Source organism: Rhinolophus hipposideros, assembly GCF_964194185.1.
Source record: "Rhinolophus hipposideros genome assembly, chromosome: 12".
Lineage (NCBI taxonomy): Eukaryota > Metazoa > Chordata > Mammalia > Chiroptera > Rhinolophidae > Rhinolophus > Rhinolophus hipposideros.
In genome coordinates this window covers 42,294,421-42,312,209 of record NC_138058.1, presented here as the reverse complement: position 1 = coordinate 42,312,209, position 17,789 = coordinate 42,294,421, and the positions used below count along the sequence as shown (strand labels likewise).

General features: G+C 39.5%; 1 protein-coding gene across 12 annotated transcripts in view; it reads right to left on the bottom strand.

Annotated features, from left to right (window-relative positions):
• The window catches only part of NRXN1 (neurexin 1), a 1,108,907-nt gene that overhangs the window by 532,629 nt on the left and 558,489 nt on the right, over positions 1 to 17,789 (bottom strand). For all 12 annotated transcript variants that reach the window (XM_081069306.1, XM_081069308.1, XM_081069310.1 and 9 more), the window contains 3 exons: positions 16,577 to 16,699; positions 10,057 to 10,438; positions 8,443 to 8,633 (listed from right to left, as the gene is read on the bottom strand). In XM_081069306.1, coding sequence (XP_080925432.1) covers positions 8,443 to 8,633; positions 10,057 to 10,438; positions 16,577 to 16,699 — 696 coding nt within the window. The remainder of the gene's footprint in view (positions 1 to 8,442; positions 8,634 to 10,056; positions 10,439 to 16,576; positions 16,700 to 17,789) is intronic.

The window sequence follows — 17,789 nt, the reverse complement described above, 5'->3', positions numbered from 1 at the left end:
TGCCTGAAAATAACAGTGATACCTACTTTCAGGATTGATAATGAACAATTGTAACTTCACCCAGATGTCAGTGGGGTCTCTCTGTCCTTTATAGATCTAGGAGCCTGGTTCCAATCTTTCTAATTCCACAGAGGATGAAAATCTAGCATACTCCATCCCACATACCCCAGGAATTCCAGCAAGCCTCTGACTTCTGCTTCTGGCTTTTGTATCCCATGTGCTGCTTCTGACCGCAGATTGATAGTCTCTGTCTCAACCCACAAAAACATTTTGTTCACCCAAGCATTTATGAGTTTAGTCATCTGGACACTTTGGTGCCATGTAATGCCTAGTTTTCCACCATCTTGATGATTGTAGCCCCTATGCCCAACCATTGCTACAGAGTATAGAAACCCAATGCCCTGATTTTTTTATAGCAGTTTCAAGATCACCTTTGGTGCCCTTGATGGCTTCATTTATACCCCAAGTATCCTGTCCAAAACATTCCTTCAAACAAATCCAGAGCAGTCATATCTTCCCATTGTCCCTGTGTCCCCATGACCATTGTCATGGTGACAGGGACAATGAATGTTCCAACCAAATTTACTCTCCCTAGAATTAGGCACTGAATTCTAGGGTGCCAGAACTCAAGTGAGTCTCTCTTAGGTATCTGCATTGGTCAGGGGTGGCCAGGTCTGAGGAGGCCAAGTTTGCCAAAGCTGGTGAAAGCTGAGAAAGACAGCATGCAGAGAGGGAGAGCTCATTGGGAAACTGAGAAACGGTAGCATACATCCCCCATGGAGACCCAGAGAGTCAAAGATGCTGGCGTGTTGCTGACAGATTTCCTGAATCTGGCTCTCATGAGGTCCAGCCTTAAGCTTTCTCTTTCTTACCCCTGGCTTCCTTGAACACTCTACCCTAACTCTTTTCCCTTTTTTTCACTTAAGTTAGTCTGAATGAATTTATACTGCTCATACTCCGAAGACCTTTGTCTACTTCTCCCTTCAGAAAAAAAGAGAGACGCCTGAGAACTATGCAAACTATGCAGACTTACATTCTTCTTGAGGGAGAGAGATATTGCCAAGCTTGCTTTTCCCAACGGCTTTGACATATGGAAACATTGACCGAGAAGCTCAGCCTCTGGGAAGACAGCTCAACTTCACTCCTGACATTCCCTAAGAGGGCCGGGCACAGAAGACCCAGCTACCATGAGACTGAGAGATTGTGAGCAGTCACCTGACCCCTAAGAACCCAGCTCTGAGCACCTGCAGGCACTTTCTTCTCTACAGCATAAGTAGCACATGCTTTTAAGAGATCAGCTTATCTAATCACTGACCCACTGGGACATGGCAAATTGGCACCTTGTCTGAGAGGAATTTGAGCACTGGATGCAGATTTCCAGGAGCCCACACTTCCCTGTGGAAGGACTGGGGAAAGCTGTTTTTCCTGGTGCATCACCTCCGCTCAGCTATTCCAAGCACACAAACCAAGGCCTGTGGGAATCAGAGCTTAGCCGGTGTTGTGGGTAAGCAGAAACCAGCATCAGTGCTTTATACCTACCCCAAAACAACTGCAAATGGGAAGAGTTGGGGCCATCAAAACTGTGCGAGAAGTAAAAAGCCAACAGAAGATCAACAGTCTCTATCGTGTGCCTATCACTGACCATAGGGATACTTTTTTCCAGCGAGTCCACAGAAGGTCTCAGATTTCTTTCCAGGATGTTGCTCTAGACGGTCACTAGTAGTCAACTGAGGTGAATGTGAGCAATAAAACTTCTTCTCCCTGGTCTATTATAAAAGGTGTTGAACTGGGAATTAAAGGACTGGATAAAAAAATACTAACTACCTGTTTGAGCACATTTATTTGTAAAAAGAATGAGTCAGAACAGATTGTCTCCAAGGACTTTGATCCTAATGGTGGAAAGAGAAATTTCAAATAATGAAGTTGGAGGAACTGAATAAAACAAATATAGAAAACTACCTAACATAGAAGAGATTCCAAAACAATCACAATGGGTGAAGAAATGAAATAAATAAATAGAAAGAGAGTTGGTCATAGGGAATAAAAAACTTAAACTCTGCTGTAGTTATGTAAGCTGGTCCAAGGGTCACAGAGGACAAGCGGGAAGAATTTCCAAGACGTACTTCAACAGTGTGTCTAAACAACTGGGCATGGAAAGAAAATGGTCCTCACTAGGGGTGGGGGTGAGAGGAATTCAAACAAACTGGCAAAGGCATTGTAAGAAAGATAATAGATTGAGACTGATTTCTGCAAAGCTTGGAAATTCAATGGAAACGTCAGGAGAGAGAGACAATAGTTTCCTATCTCTAATTGTCTTTCAATGCTTGCATGGGAAAAGGAGTAACAAAAATGCTAAGTCTTTCTTCTCAGAGCCTGATTGTCTCTGTTCCATACATGATGATTGCCTCCAAAGTGGTCTTTCCCCACCCTCGCCGGCTGCCTCCACCTATTCTCTGCACCGAAGCCAAAGGAATGATTCTAAAGTGCATCATGAACTCTAAAGTGCTTAAAACCCCTTAATTCTCCCCCTCCTCACAAAATGGCATTACACTCAGGGCCTTTCTGAATCACCCTGCTCCCTTCTGAGAGAATCTTCCAGCTCACAGCCTCCCCCCGAGAGATCATCTTTCAAGTTCACATTTTATGCCATGCACAACTACCTCTGTGTTTATAGCTAGTTGACCTAAGGACATGAACCTGACCAGCAGCAGCAGGGCAAAAACCCGTGAAGCTGTGTCCTAGATAGGTCCACTCGCTGGATTATATAGGTAGATGATGTTTTTGGGGGAGTTTGAAAGTGAGCCAAAGAGGAGAGTGGGCAGAAGTGGAGACACACAGAAACAAAAGCAATAGGTCGAAGCCACGAGGCAGAAGGCAAGAGTAGGAGAAGCCAGGAGGCAGAGATGAGAGGAGAAAGAAATGACCATAGTGGGAGTAGGCACAATAGGGAGCCGGTGGGTACTGGAGCACTGAATGAGGGGGCAGTGGAGATTTGTAACCAAGGGAACGCCTAGGAGTGTTGCTCTTGAGATTCTAGTACGATGTTTAGAACAAAGTTCTTTGTGTGGCCTCATGTCTCGGCAGGTGAAAGGATTGGTCTCTCTTACTTCCTAATGGATCCTTAAAATAACCTCCCATTAACTGAAGTAATATGAGTAAATCTCTTTCCAATAAATACATAGATAGTCTAACCAACAAGACAACAGGAGCTTGCCTCCATTTTCTATGCCATCTCCTGCTTTAAGGCTAAGCTCAGATTCAGACTCTTCTTTCAAAGTTTCCCATTCGGGTAAAGCATCTGACCATGGCGAGTGAGCTATCAAACGTCATAGGGATGAACAGACAAAGCTGGGGCATGTTCAAATATGATAAGGGCTCTGGAACAGAATCTGGGTCGTTAACATACCGCGATGATGCTTTATCCAGTAGCAACTTAAAGGGTAGAAAATGGGGGCACAGGTGTTAGGTTCAGGATTGAGGCCAGTAGGTAGTTGAGGAATAGAGACTAGTGTGAGGTCCCAATGAAAAGAGCAAGAAAACTACAGGCATATCTCCGAGATATTGTAGGTTCGGTTCCAGACCAGCGAGCCATGTTTTTTCCTTCCTTCCTTCCTTCCTTCCTTCCTTCCTTCCTTCCTTCCTTCCTTCCTTCCTTCCTTCCTTCCTTCCTTCCTTCCTTTCTTCTTCTTTTTCTTCTTCTTTTTCTTCTCCTTCTTCTCCTTCTTCTCCTTCTTCTTCTTCTTCTTCCTCTTCTTCTTCTTCTTCTTTTGCTGGTGTAAGCTTTTACCTTCAACTTGTAAAAAATGCAACATATGTGAAGTGCAATAAAACAAGGTATGCCTGCATTTATCCTCAACTGCTTAGAGACTGAAAGGAAAGCCCTGCTTGGGCTGTCTCTGATTAGGGAAACTTCTGGTGTCTTGGTAGCAAGATAAACAATAGCAGATGGTTGCTTGGGAGGGATAAAAGGAAGGTAAAGAGCAGATAACGGTTGTGGTAAGGAGGGAAGAGACAAGATAGGAGATAGAGGGAGAGTCCCCTCAAAGTCCTTAAGGGGCAAGGAATTTGGGGTCTGAGAGGACTAACAAAGGGGCAAGTTCTACCTTGGTTCACCATGATGTGCTCTATAAATGAATTATTCACTTTTAAGTAATTTTGCTAAGTGGACACCTGAGGGCACTGTATTCTATGCATCTAGAAATCTTTAATCTTTTTCCCCCCATCAAGTAAATTATCCTCAATTTGCTAAAGGATAAACAAGTAATGCTTTAAACAAAGATACCCATTGAAGATGGGGCCAAACATGATCCTTCCTCCTTTGTTTTTTTAACTAGATTAATGAATGAGCAAGACTGGCCTCAATTCAAATCCCTGGGTAATTGCAAGCATTACATAAAATAACCTGATTTAAATCTACTTAGCATTTAAGTAGGGAGTTAATAAATATTAGCTCCTTCCCATATACATACACATACAAACATACACATTTGCCAACTATAGGAGCAAGAGAAGAAGCATAAGGAGGCATTACACCCACCCTTTATATCTCTGAAGAGGGCAGGACTCAGAAGTTCCACAACGAATGTACAGCTGTGCTAGAAATTCATTGCAGAGAGCAAATTTATGCTGCTCTTTTCATTGCATGTCGCAGCTTGTACATAATAGCCAGAGGGAATAGAACACAAACAGCTGGGAAATAAAGATGAAAGCAAAACTGTATCAGCAGGGAGAGACACACAACCCCCTGAGAACCCAGCAGTGTCGCGAAAGATAATTTGAACAAGGTCACATGCGTAGAATTCTTTTTATCAGAGAAAGATGATTAGAATCCTGCCCATTTTTGACCATCTCCGTCGAAATCAAGGTGCACATACATGATCCCTACCTAGCTTTCAAATTTCTACACGAAAGTCTTGTCTCTATAATGAAACAGAACCACAAGCAAAAGCCTGCATTATATAAAGGCTAACTGGGATCTGGGATGGCCGAAAACAAAGAAATTCTGTTTCCTAGCACAAGTGGAGTCTGTTGAGGGGGGCGTCCCCCTCCTGAATCCCAGATGGTAAGTTCTGTGGCCATATGCTGCCCTCTAGCGTCTCTGTAAGGGATGGTAACATGAGAAATAAAAATACTTGAAAAACCCTGAGGCAACCACTGCCACTTCCAGCCCAGGACTGGTAAAGCAAAACTGGTAAATAATACAAAGCAAAAGTTAAATTCTTAGGTGAAAAAAAAAAAAAAAGGCAAAACCAGGATTTGTACTAAAATTAAAAAGTGAGTTAAATTTGGCCTCAACATCCATAGTACATTTTTTCTGGACTCCGAAAACACATGGTGTCTAAATTAGTGAGTGCTCTTTAAAAATCCGGACACCTGTCATTCCCTGCACATCACTCTCAGATGATTACCGCCTCAGTCTGTCTGCGGTGGGGCCCAGACATCTGCATTTCCTAAGTCCTGCCACATGACTCTGATGTGGTTATGTTGTTTGACCTCACTTTGAGAACCAAAGATTGTCACAGTGACTTTAAGTGGAGTGTAGAATAAATCCGATGATCTTCTTTTATTCTTGGAAGGATCCAGCTCTTAGGCAACGTATACATGAAATAAAACCATTGGCCAAGATTGATCAACTTTTATCTTCCCTGCATTTAGAGTGGCTGAATCCTACACGACTAGCATGCAGAGACAATCGTGCTGTTCAATTCCGAGTGAAGAGTTCTTACAGACATTCTCCTATGAAAACAAGTCCCCCTGATGCCAGTAGGCGTAACGAGAAATCATGCCTCGTTGCTCTTACTCATCCTTCAGATATCCCTTCAATATTCCTTCCTCCGAAATTTTTCCTGTTACTCTCGGATGAATTTCAATGCCCAGATGTAGGCTCCAGGGCCTCCCGTTCTTTTGCGTCCTACACACGCTCCCTTAACTTCCGTCTTCTCCAAAGGGAAAAAAGCTCGTCATGACAGGAACTCTGCCACTCTCTTCCCAACTGTGTTCTCCACTCTTAGCACAGAGTAAGGGCTCAGTAAATACTTGTCATCTGACCTATGCCTGTGATCACACACAGAAAAGTGGAGATGAAGGGAGCCAGCAGATGTCGCGCCCCACAGCCACACTCTCCTCCAGCACTATCTAGTCGATGACACACATGGCAAGAGGGCTTCATTGGGGTTATTGTTGCCATTGGGTCACACACCCATTTTATAAGTCAATAGCTTTGGCTTGTAGTTTTTTTTTAATTTGAGGAACTTGCACTAGCTTTCGGCATGGTCTGACAAGTCAGTAAACACATGGGAACTTCAGGAGATAAAAGTTGTTGGTGTAGAATCTTTTTATTCACCTGAGAAATTCACCTCACATTTATTTTCTTTTTTTAAACACAAATGCACTCTGTCACATTTCAATCGATAACATGTTACTATTATATAATATTCTATTTTCAATTCATAGTTTTAGTTCTTAATTCTCATCATGGATAAAGCCTTCCTTAAAAGCAGTCATGAAAAACTCAATGTTTTAATAAATATTAGCTCTGAGGACTTCTTAGTTTGCAAAGGTCCCTTCTACCACCACCAGAAATAATCCTATACTACAATGTCCTATTATCCACACTTTTTTTTTTAATAAACAATAAGCAAATATTTACTTCTCAGGATACAGTGCCATACATGTCCAATGATACATTCCCACAGCCTTACACTGCTTCTCAGGACCCTCAGGGTTTAGGTCTGTGCATGTCACTACTTCAACCATCTCTGAGCTGCCTTTCCAGCCATTTTAGTCTCCAACATAGCGTCCATAGTATCAAGTGAAGCTCACTTATGCTGAGGTCTCTTCCTACGCAAACAGTACACCATTTTGCTTTAGCTCTGGTGACTGCTTTGGCCAACACACTGAAGGTCACAATCTCTCCTTTTCCCTTGACAATTACTACCTGAGCAAAACAGGGGCCCCCACAGAGCAGGACAGAAAATGCTCTTTGTTTGTTTCAGTCAGAGGCAAGGATGAGAAAGAGGTTTAACCAGTTTAACAGTATTTCCTTTGAATTTCATTTTACTTTTTGAGCTAAGCTATTAGATTTATGAGCATAAACAGGAGGTCTTTCAAGTTAACAAAAGGTCCACTCTGAAAGAAGGGAGACAGCCATTGCTACGCTTTCTGGTGCTGGAAAATATAGTCCCGGGATTGTGAATACATTCTTTCAGCACAGAAAGTGAAACAGTTTTCTTTTTTCTTTCACCTTATTTAGAAAGAGCATCTTTTCTCTACAAGAGTTCTGTTGGATTTTTCTCTTCCCAGTTTCCTAACTCCCCAATGTATTTACTTTTTGAATGAAAGGGAAAGATCCCATCAATATAAATGAACAGCTCATGCCAAGCAAAAACATGACCACACTGATCCCTGCAGGGTTACGGAATGTACCAGGATGGAGCAGAAGCAGCAATGGAGGGGCGTGTGTCAGGACTGTGGTCATGTTTTGCTGTTTTAACCAGGGACAAGTCATTCCAAACTCAGGATGTACAATGCTTGTTGTGGTGTTCAGTGAGATGGGATATATCGATACAGTCTTAGTGATTCACAAAGGCCCATTCAGATAGAAAATTCTGTTATTGTCTCCTATTATTGACATGTTTTCTACGTTTGTCTGGCTGACTTGAGAAATCAAGTCTCAATAAAGAAAGAAAATGTCTGGTAACACTTTCTTAGAAGCTGGTAAAAGAAACATGGCCACTGGTTTATGTGTGTGAGTGGTGGTGGTGGTGGGGTGGGGGAAAGGACTCACTATGGGAGACAGAGAGGCAAAAGTCAGGCTCAGACCCCTGGTGGCCAGGTCTGTAAGTGTCTAGAAAACCTCACCAAAGAAAGAAAACTAGTAAGCTTTCAAAGAAACTCTTAGATATCTGGTTACCTTGACCTCAAATCGATAGAAAATTGTTGGGACTAAGGAGACGTGCAAACATCTTTCTTCCTTTCTTCCTTCCTCCCTCTTTCCCTCCTACCCTCTCTCCCACCCTTCCATTTCTTTCTCTCTGTCTCTCCCTCTCTCTCTCTCTCCTCTCCTCTCTCTCTCTTACACTTCTTCAGTATATTTATTTGATACATACTTTTCTTATAATATCAAAACTAAGAGTATATATATTTTCTCACTCTTTCAAGTTTAATCATGCATGCATTCTTAGGTGTTGCATGTTTTGGACTGCTGTTAAAAATGTATGTTTCTGCCACATTAAAGGGGGAACAGAGGTTTGTGTGTTGTATTATTAATTCTGTATGGGAAATGAAATTCTGGTCAGTTTTGGCAGGACACAGACACACACACACACACACACACACACACACACACACACACACACACACACAGACTACAAAGCCAAAGGTTTGTCAGGTGAGTAGAGACCATGTGAGTTCAAGCCTGCTCTTCTGACTCTGTGCACTTACTCTTGAGGTCCAAGTTCCTGGCTCCCGCGGTGATTTGCGTTGTGATTTTCGTGTCAATCTTTACAGTGTGGAGATTGCTGGTGTCCCTGGATATCATTACATTGTGCCACTGATTGTCATTGAGAGGTTTATTTGAGCTCCCTTTGATGAGGTTAGCACCATTTCCCAAATCAAACACGTAATGTAAGTACCTGGAGGAACAAAGGAAATGTGGGAAAGTGGCATTACTTTTCGAATTTTTGATGGAGTCAAACTAGATACTACAAATGGATACTTTTTTTTTTCAGGTGGCTCCATCCTTGCTAGGAGTCATGAGAGTGAGCTGTATAGAAGCTCAGTTAATGAGGTAAGAAACCTGTGTCAGCAAGGAGAATTAGTCATTATCTTCATTATAGGAAATAGTGAAAAAAAATTAAATCATGGTCTAACTCTATGGTTTTGTAAGGTAAATATCTTTCACTACTCATTCCTTGTTCCCACCACTCCCTCCATCCTTTGCTAATCACAGTGAACTGACAATTCTTCTCAGCTTCTTGAACCTGCTTTCTCCTCCATCTTGAATATTTGTTTCTGTATGGGGAATGTGCACTCGTCCTTTAAGAGTCAACTCAAATATCCATTCCCTGCCTCACACATTTCCTAATTTCTCTAAAGACTCTCCCGAACTTTTGCATGAGAATCATCTTAGGAAACTTCTCATAATGCTTCTGTTCTGGTTATGTGTTCACCGATATCCCTTAGGGTGACGTGTTTACATATGTGCGGCCTGAGGTTGGTGGAGTTCAAAATACTCACAGGGTAGCAAAAAAAATGTATTTAAGTGGACACTTTGGTCAACGTTGCTCAAGCAGTAGTTCGCCATAATCAGAAGTGTCTGGACGCTGATGGTAACTACTCTGAGCACCTTTTGTAATTGCAAAGTTAAACGGAACTTGTATTCATCTTTTTTTATCGGTATATATTGAGTATTTCAATATTAATACAGTTTTCCTTCCTTAAAATCTGTATACTTTTTTTTTGGCACCCTCTGTATGTATATTTGTGCCTGGCACAGTATCTAGTCCATTGTAAATATGCAGTAATAGTCACTGAATGAATGAATACCCAAATCAATTAAAATACATCAAATTTGTATCATAGTTTCAAGGAAATTTCATAAAAATCTTTCTAAATTCTTCAAGCAACTCTTAAATAGAATTAAGTTTGAGTTAAATTGAATTTTGTGGAATTGAAATAACGTGATTACTTAAATTAGCTATTTAATTTCGCACAAATTAGCCTACAAGTCTGTAGAAATTCCTTTGTAGAATTATGGTGTGTATAGTAAAGCAATCCACATTTGAAGTGTAAGATTCATGGAGTGCCTAGCATAAATTACAACTTGAAATTATTTATATTTCATATATGAAAACAGGTGTAAAAGACTTTACTGAACCCCTATTAACTTTATAAGATACTTAACTAATTTAAACAAATACATTATTTGTAACTCCACTCCACCCATGCCCGCCCCTGCCCACTGCCTTTCAAGCCAATACATTTTGTTTAATGTATATTTTTGGAAACTGAGGTCACTTTTTCCAAAGTTTTGTCATTGAACTGACATATACTCACCCTTTAACTAATTCAACCACAATAAAGTCATTTCCATCCCCACTGTTATACAGAATTAGTCCATCTAGGGATGTTGTCTTAAACTGGAAAAAAAGATGCATAGAAGTGTAGGCTTGTAACGTAGCTAAGGCAACATAGCTCGATTTGGTCTTGAAGGTGACAGGGTCTGCTATGATGTTCCTGAAGCCGAATCTGGCATTGAGCTCACAGTAATCTATGTCGCCATTTTTACACAAGTCAATATATGCCATTCCATTAAATGTCAGGCTCTGAAGGTGTCCGATGAAATTGGAGGGAACAGAAGACAAATACCGTCGTTCTGTGATAATGCCAGTCTCTATGTTATGAAACTCCAGCCTCGTATGATCACCTGCCATTTGCCCTAAAAAGGAGGATAATATTTTATTAGCTTCTTTATCTGAAAGGTACTTCCAACTTTAGACTTCAATAACAACATCACATTTTAAGATATAAGAATCCAAAATACCTCCTGGATATTCAGTTGCATATAGTAAAAACAAAGAAGTGATGTTAGGAGGCCAGATTATATAACACAATTCTTTACAGGTCAGGTTTTAATTGTTGTCCAAAGTCTAGTCTTAACAAAAATCATCCTTATTAGCCAAAGTTACAGAGTTTTTAAAACATAAAAGAAAAAAAAAAGAAAAAACAGGAAGCATGTAATGGAGAAAGAAAGGGAGAAAGGAAGGTTAAGAGGGAGGGAGAGAGAGAGAACAAAAAAGGAAAGGGAAATGGTAAGTAGGTAGGAAGGAAGGATGGACAGAAGGAGAGATTAGGGGCAATAATTATCTTAAATTATCCCAGTATAAAGTGACATTTCCCAGCTTCATGGTTAAGTGATGTTTTTCTTTATAAAGAATGTTCTTCAAGAAAACAAAACAAAACAAAAACTATTTTTCTATCTCCAATAGAAGTAATGACGAGCTGTTGACTATTATTCCAATAATGAACCATGAAAATGTGTTTGAAGTTAAGTAGGTACTTTACAGCTTCCCTTTTCTGTGCTGAATAGTTCCCATAGTCTTTCCTAGAGCTAGGCTCCCACCCATGTTAGAATTTCGGTTGATCACCTTTGGACCTATGCCATTTTCTTTGCACTTAGGTTTTGGATAATTAAATTGAGCACCATTTACCAATTGAGCACCATTTACCAAGGCATGTCCAATTCAGAGAATATCAGTAAAGTTAGTCCATATCACCACAAGTTAGAATCTTCTTTAAACACTCTAATGTGAAACTTACTTGTAGATTTATTTAGTGATTCATTCTTCAGCTCAGCCCCCATCCCTCTTCATCCTTCCATATTTTTCTTTCAATCCTATTAAAAGTCAGCCTAGTCCCATTTTACCTCCTGAGTGATATGTATACCTACCTGCAAGGTTGAAGATAAACTAAATAAAAAAAAATAAAAAAGATGTGAACTTGTCTTTTTAAAACCCAATGTAAAGTACTTTATCATTGCTAGTGATTCACTTCCAGCTACTTGTTCTTGTCTAATTAAACTGTCATTCACTTTCTCCTGAAATTGAAACAAGGTCATTTAAATTGTAATCAAGTTCTTTCAGGTGCTAGTTTCACTATTCAATTTTGTATAATTGGAAAATTTATCCAGCTTACCCTATCCCATCATCCACAACATTAATTAAAATATTAATTAGTGCCATTCCCAGTATCAGCCCCTGAGAAAATGCACAGGACCTTCTTCCCAGGTGTAATGAAGACTGAACAGCCCCGTATGTGGGCCTCCTTCAACTAGTTTGGCAGATTTCCTTTTCTTTAGTCAAGGCAGTAAAATATTAGATAGAATTTTAAAGACTTGCCTGTAAGTAAAATATAAATGCCATATTTTCTGTTGTGCAAGAAAAACTCTCTACGTACTTAACTGACTTTGATGTTTATAAGCTCATTGATAAAAAAAAAACACACAAAAAACAACAACAACAACAACAAAAAACCTCTCCCCTAAGCTGTATTTAACTCTACTTAATTTTTATACCTGTTTAACTAGCCCATGATCCTGGTAATAGCTGTAATGTCACTCAGGGCATGTTCTCTTTTTAGCCATTGGTTTGCTCCAATTCCCTTTGCAAACATTTTTTTTTTCCCAAACAAAAAAATACCACTCTATATAATTGTCTCTCCTCCTCCCTCCTTCCCACTATGTCTCCTGCTTGTCTATCTGATGCAACAATACTATTAAATCCTTAGCAATTCTGGTTTCTTGTATGACATCATTTCTTTTCCTTCTTCAGGTCTTCTTGTTCAATGACCTTCATACTAATGTGTAGGAAACTCCGGCTTTGTTAGCAAATAAAAAGAGATTTTAGTAATTTTCAAATATAAATCTCTAGAGACACCAGTAGCATTGAATTAACAAGCCATATAGAATTAAAACATATGAAAAGCTTAAAAATCATTTGTGCTTTTCTATCTTCCTTGTATGGATGCTTATATTTTTCATGATATTAAAATCTGAGTCTTGACTCAGTGAACCCACCCCAATCCTGAAATTGTCATGTTTCTTCTTAAAAGTTCCATTAATTAACCTACCAGGAGTAAAGAAATATCCAGAAAAAAAAATATTTCTAATACTTGTAATTAAATATCACCCCACATTTTCAAGTTCTCGGTAGCTCTGAAATAATGAAACACATTTTGTTTAGGAGAATTGAGAAATTCAGTGATAAAAATAGCGTGTGATGCCTGTTTTCTCAAAGGAATAGAATATGTATGCAGAACATAAATAATAAAAAAGGTAATAAAGCAATGGTGGAGAAACCATGACACAGTTATAAGGAAACTCATTATGGCCTATGTTCAAGTCCCATTCTTTCTGTAATAAGCACATATAAATTGCATTGATAGTAATGGCAGATATGCTTGCTTGAGGTACAGAATTAGCACCTAAAAGCCATTATCCACTGACTAAAAAAAAAAAAAAAAAAAAAAAAAAAAACACTAACTGAGGCCTTTTAAAAACTCTTTTATCTTCAGAATTTATTCCAGTGTTTAATCCTTTATCAGTAAAGTAGTCACCTCTACTCTTGTATGCTTATATTAATTAAGAAAGAAACACAGGACATTAAAGAAGAAATTTTTTTTTTTAAGGCTCCAACTTTTTAAAAATCCACTGTTTTTTTCCAGATATTTAGTGGAAAGGAGTATTTGAAGTTAGCAACATGCCTCTGATCAAAGTGTCTGGCTTATAGCAGCCTGGCAATAATCTTTGATAAAAACACCCACCTGGGTGGTGGGTTTGCATAGCAATATCTACATCAGATATTTTTAAATCAAAACAGGTAGCAAGAACAGCTATTTTAGATTCAGTCTTGATCATAGTTGGGTTAAATTTCCTCTGCAGAACAAAATAATCCACCAGCCTTACATCAACTTCTTAATTCACTTAATATTACTGAGTGTGTGGTATATGTATGTGTCAGGTTCTGTGTTAGGTCATAAAGAAATAGTGGTGAGAGGAGCAGACATGGCTCCTGTTTTCACAAAACTCATGGCCTACTGGGAGAAGGCAGACAAAAAGACATAAGGTAATAATTAAATGCACAATGGCAAGATTCAGGAAAATGCTATGAACTTGATCAACAGAGTCTTATGTTAGTAAATATGAAGTGAGGGCAAATGCTTAAGTTGACCTCTAACTTAAATTTGAAGGATTTAAAAGGGAAAGCCATGCTAAGAAAGGGAGAAGAGAAATGTGGAGGTGGATTCCAAGAAGGGGAGGCAGATGAACAAAGACTCTCAGGAGACAAAGAACTGGAGAGTGTGGCTAGAGAGCCATGAGTAAGAGAGGTTCGAGGCTCTCATGAGGTGCGAAGAGAGTCAGGGCTCAGATATCACAGTGCCTCTTGATTATAATAGGAACTGTTGGAGGGTTTTAGGCAGGCATAAGCCGTGTGTGTGAATGTGCGCATGTGCCCACGCATGTGTGTTTAATCTCTCTGATGTGGGTAGAATAGATTGGAGATGGTCTGAACTAGGGTGGCTGTAGTAGCAGAAATGAAAAAAAATGGCCACAGTGAGATAATTATGCAGAGATAATCTGCAGGATTTACTAATGATGTGCAGAATGATGGAAAGAAAGAAATAATGGTGGTGCTCTCCTTCCGGGCCTGAGTAACTGAATTTATGGTGTCTACTGTTCAATAAAAGATGCACACACTAACATAAACACACATACAAAGCACACGATTCCAGATTTTTTGACAGACTCACTGATGAGTACAAACCCAAGGACCCCCCACTTAGGGACCCCATATATTTTGTAGAATGCTTTCCTTTCCAAGTTCTAGAGAATCTCTGTCTTTGGGGGTTTCTTTGCTGGTAACTGTTGTCCTCACCTTAGCTGAGGGGAAGACATTTCCAAGAACAGGCTGAGTATGGGCTGTTCTGTGTCCAGCAGGCACTTAACAGTATGTATAACTACGAGTACAACAAAGATGTGGCCAAATGTAGCACTTTGCATGAAGAGTCTCTACTGCTTTTCTTTGTAAAAATTTAGTGATTTCTGACTCGCTATAAACCTCAATAATAATTCCCCATTACATTCCTGATTCATATGTGGCCACTAGAGAGTTTAAAAAAAAATCCTAAACTTAAGCCTAAATGACAAGTTTCCACTGCTATCTTTGGAAACCTTTTCTAGTTATATAAATTGAGGATAATTTTATTATTTTTTTAATAAATTGCTGGTTTTCATGAGATCTTTGACAAAATGTAATCTCCCAAATATGAATCACCCTGATGAAAACTCACCAAGTAATAATAAATTACTGTGAGGGAAAAAATGTCTTTATCTCTGATCAGCAAGATGCTGGGAGTTGGGGGAAAGAAAGAGGTGGAGTATTGGGGAAGAGTGCATAGTTTAAGTGAATCATTAATGTGGACTTGGTTTGTATGAGTATTCCCATTCATCTTTAAACTCTGAAAATTAGCGTGTTTGTTCCCACAATTGAAAAAAAAAAAAAGTCAACTCCTACGGAGCAGAACTCAGAATCTAATTTCTGCTCTAAGGCGATGGTAATTTTGAGAAAGAGAAAATGGCAGGCTAATTTACTGAAATGCTAGTTTGTATTTTACCCTTCCTGCAATTCTAAGAAGCTAGCCAAGTCCCTTGTAGCACTTTGTTCAGAGGCTTTTCCTTGGCAGAAATTGGAAGCTGTTAGAAAACAATGCCTTTTCTAATCTTGCATAAAGGCCTGATCTGCAAGTGTTCCAGAAAGGAAAAAGTAGAGAGGAGAATGCATGTGAGGGTTGAGAGAGACAATGCGATTACCACTGATCAGAAGAGAGATGGGTATTGGTGGGATTTAGGAATTCTGAGTACCAGTGTCCTGCAGTCTGGTGAGGTTCAGGGCTTCAGAGACAATTGGTGAGGTCAACATAAGGAGGCGGCTCACTGCCTATAGGCTGCAGGGGTCAGCAAAGACCCTTGCCCCATTTAGAACGGAAGTGGCAGAGTTCTAGCAATTCCAATTCAAAGTACAATCTAGGAAAACTGTCTTTTTGGTAAGAATGGACCATGAGTCAAAAAGCAAACAATCTAACAAACAAAACACAAACCTTGGTTATTTTCTGAGTTCTGGTAATAAGGACATTTTAAAGAAACATAAGTCACCTGACCTCTTGGAGCCTCAGTTTCCTTAATCTATGAGATTTGTGACACACGTAGGGACTAAAGAACGTTCTGTGGTTTCCGTATGTCCTTGTCTCTGGCAGCTATTTCATTCCAACCTTTAGCATGTGACCTTAGACCGTCGCTGCTCATTTCTACCTTTTTTTAGAAAACCCAAATTGTCTAAACAATGGATGCTAATCTACAAAAATAATTAATTCCTCTTCCTCGAACTGCCCTTGACCAAAACTAGCTGAACTTCAGCTCACATTCCTGACAAAGCTTTGCAAAAATGTGCCTTTCTTCCGTAAGTTAACACAGCTCCCTCAGAGTTTCCTCAAGCTTGGCAATAGTGAATAAAAGCTTATGCTAAAGGCTCTCTGGTTGATTTTCTTCTTCAGAGAATAAGATGACATATCATAGCAATGGTTTCTCAGTGTCAATCCGTGGACCAGCTGCTTTTAAATCCTCTAGAAAGATTTTAAGGGGAAAAAAAAAGAATCATTGTGCTCCTCCCAGACTTTCTGTGGTATCAGGCTAGGAATTGCTCCTTTTGAAGCTCTCTAAGTGATTCTGAAACAAAATCCTTTTCCACCCACATGGAGGAAAAAAAAAAAAGAATTTTGGAAAGCCATAAATTATTAAACAGAAAAGAACATGATTTAAGTGTTAATAATTTGACAGAAAACAAACCAAAACACTGAACATGCTGCTTATTAAATGGAATTGTTTCTAGAAAAACTGTAATAAAAAAAATGAACAGTGTGTATCGGCTTCAAGTCGTGCACCTGGATTTTAAAGTCACCTGCAAGAAATGGGAAAGTCTAAAGTTTCAGTGAAAGAAAATACAATGCAAGAAGTGGGGTTTACCTGTCATGGCCTGTTGGTCATCCACCATTAACTTTAAGCTTTTTCCTCGACGAACCACACGCACTGTGTGCCATTCGTTATCGTTGAGGTTATAGCCAGCAAAAAGGGTCTCGGGACCTTTGCCTGTAGAATATGCCAAACAGTCATTATGGACACTCAGAATCAGTGAAGCAAATGAACCTCACAGAGAGTGAGAGAAAGAGACAAAGAAACAGGGAAGGGAAAGTGAGGGAGAAGAAGGAAAAGGAAGAGAGAAAGAAATGACAGAGAGAGAGAGACAGAGAGAGAGAGAGAGAGAGAGAGAGAGAAGACACACTGACTGGCTGGATCAATTTTCAAGCCCATTAGAGTCATGGCAAGCAGGGAAAATGACAAGTTAACAAACTTTCTGATGTGACACTTTAAGAAGAATGTTTAACATTATGCATTTAAGTGAGACAAGTGAATGAACCCATTGTCATAAATAGGCACAGTCAATGCAGCATTGGGAAGCCTCCCAAAAGTACACAGACTTTTTCCCCTGATGAATTCTCTCATTTTTGCAGTTTTAACTTTCTTGCTAATGTAGTAGCTAACAGTTATGTAACCTGGGGCCTAAGGAAAAGATCCGACCATCAATCATTAGCTAACCGTGTTCAGTGTGGCAACTGGCTAAGTTAGACCCTGGAGAAGAGGCTGCTCTGGGTACCATACTGTATGATGGCTGCCCTTTATTCTTATGACATGGACCTCTAACGTTCAGCACATTCTTAAATTTATAAAATGTTGTGTCTGAAAACTACATCTTGTGGAATACACAGACCATGAGTATATTTTAAAGTACTGACTCTTAGGAAGTAAAGGAAAAAGAAGTCACGTTCAATAAATGGCTGAGTGTTGAGCGGGAAGGAAAAAAGTAGCAGTAGAGGGTAGGGATTCCCAGCTAAGGGAGGGCAAAATATGTAACCAGGGTAAAATATGTAACCAAAATATGTAACCAACTAAGATAGCAACTGCTGTGAACCTATGGCAGTTAAATTCCATAGATTTAAATGGAATTTAGATTGGCTTAGAATAGACAGGGTATCTCAGAAAGCTGTTTTGTGGAAATTATTGAAATGACAAAGTTAGGCCAAGTTAGTCCTCTTCCACTTAAAAACAAAGCAAGACAAGATAGCTTTTAATATAACTGGAACATTTTTTACAGAAAAGGGAGCATTTCTATTAATTTGAC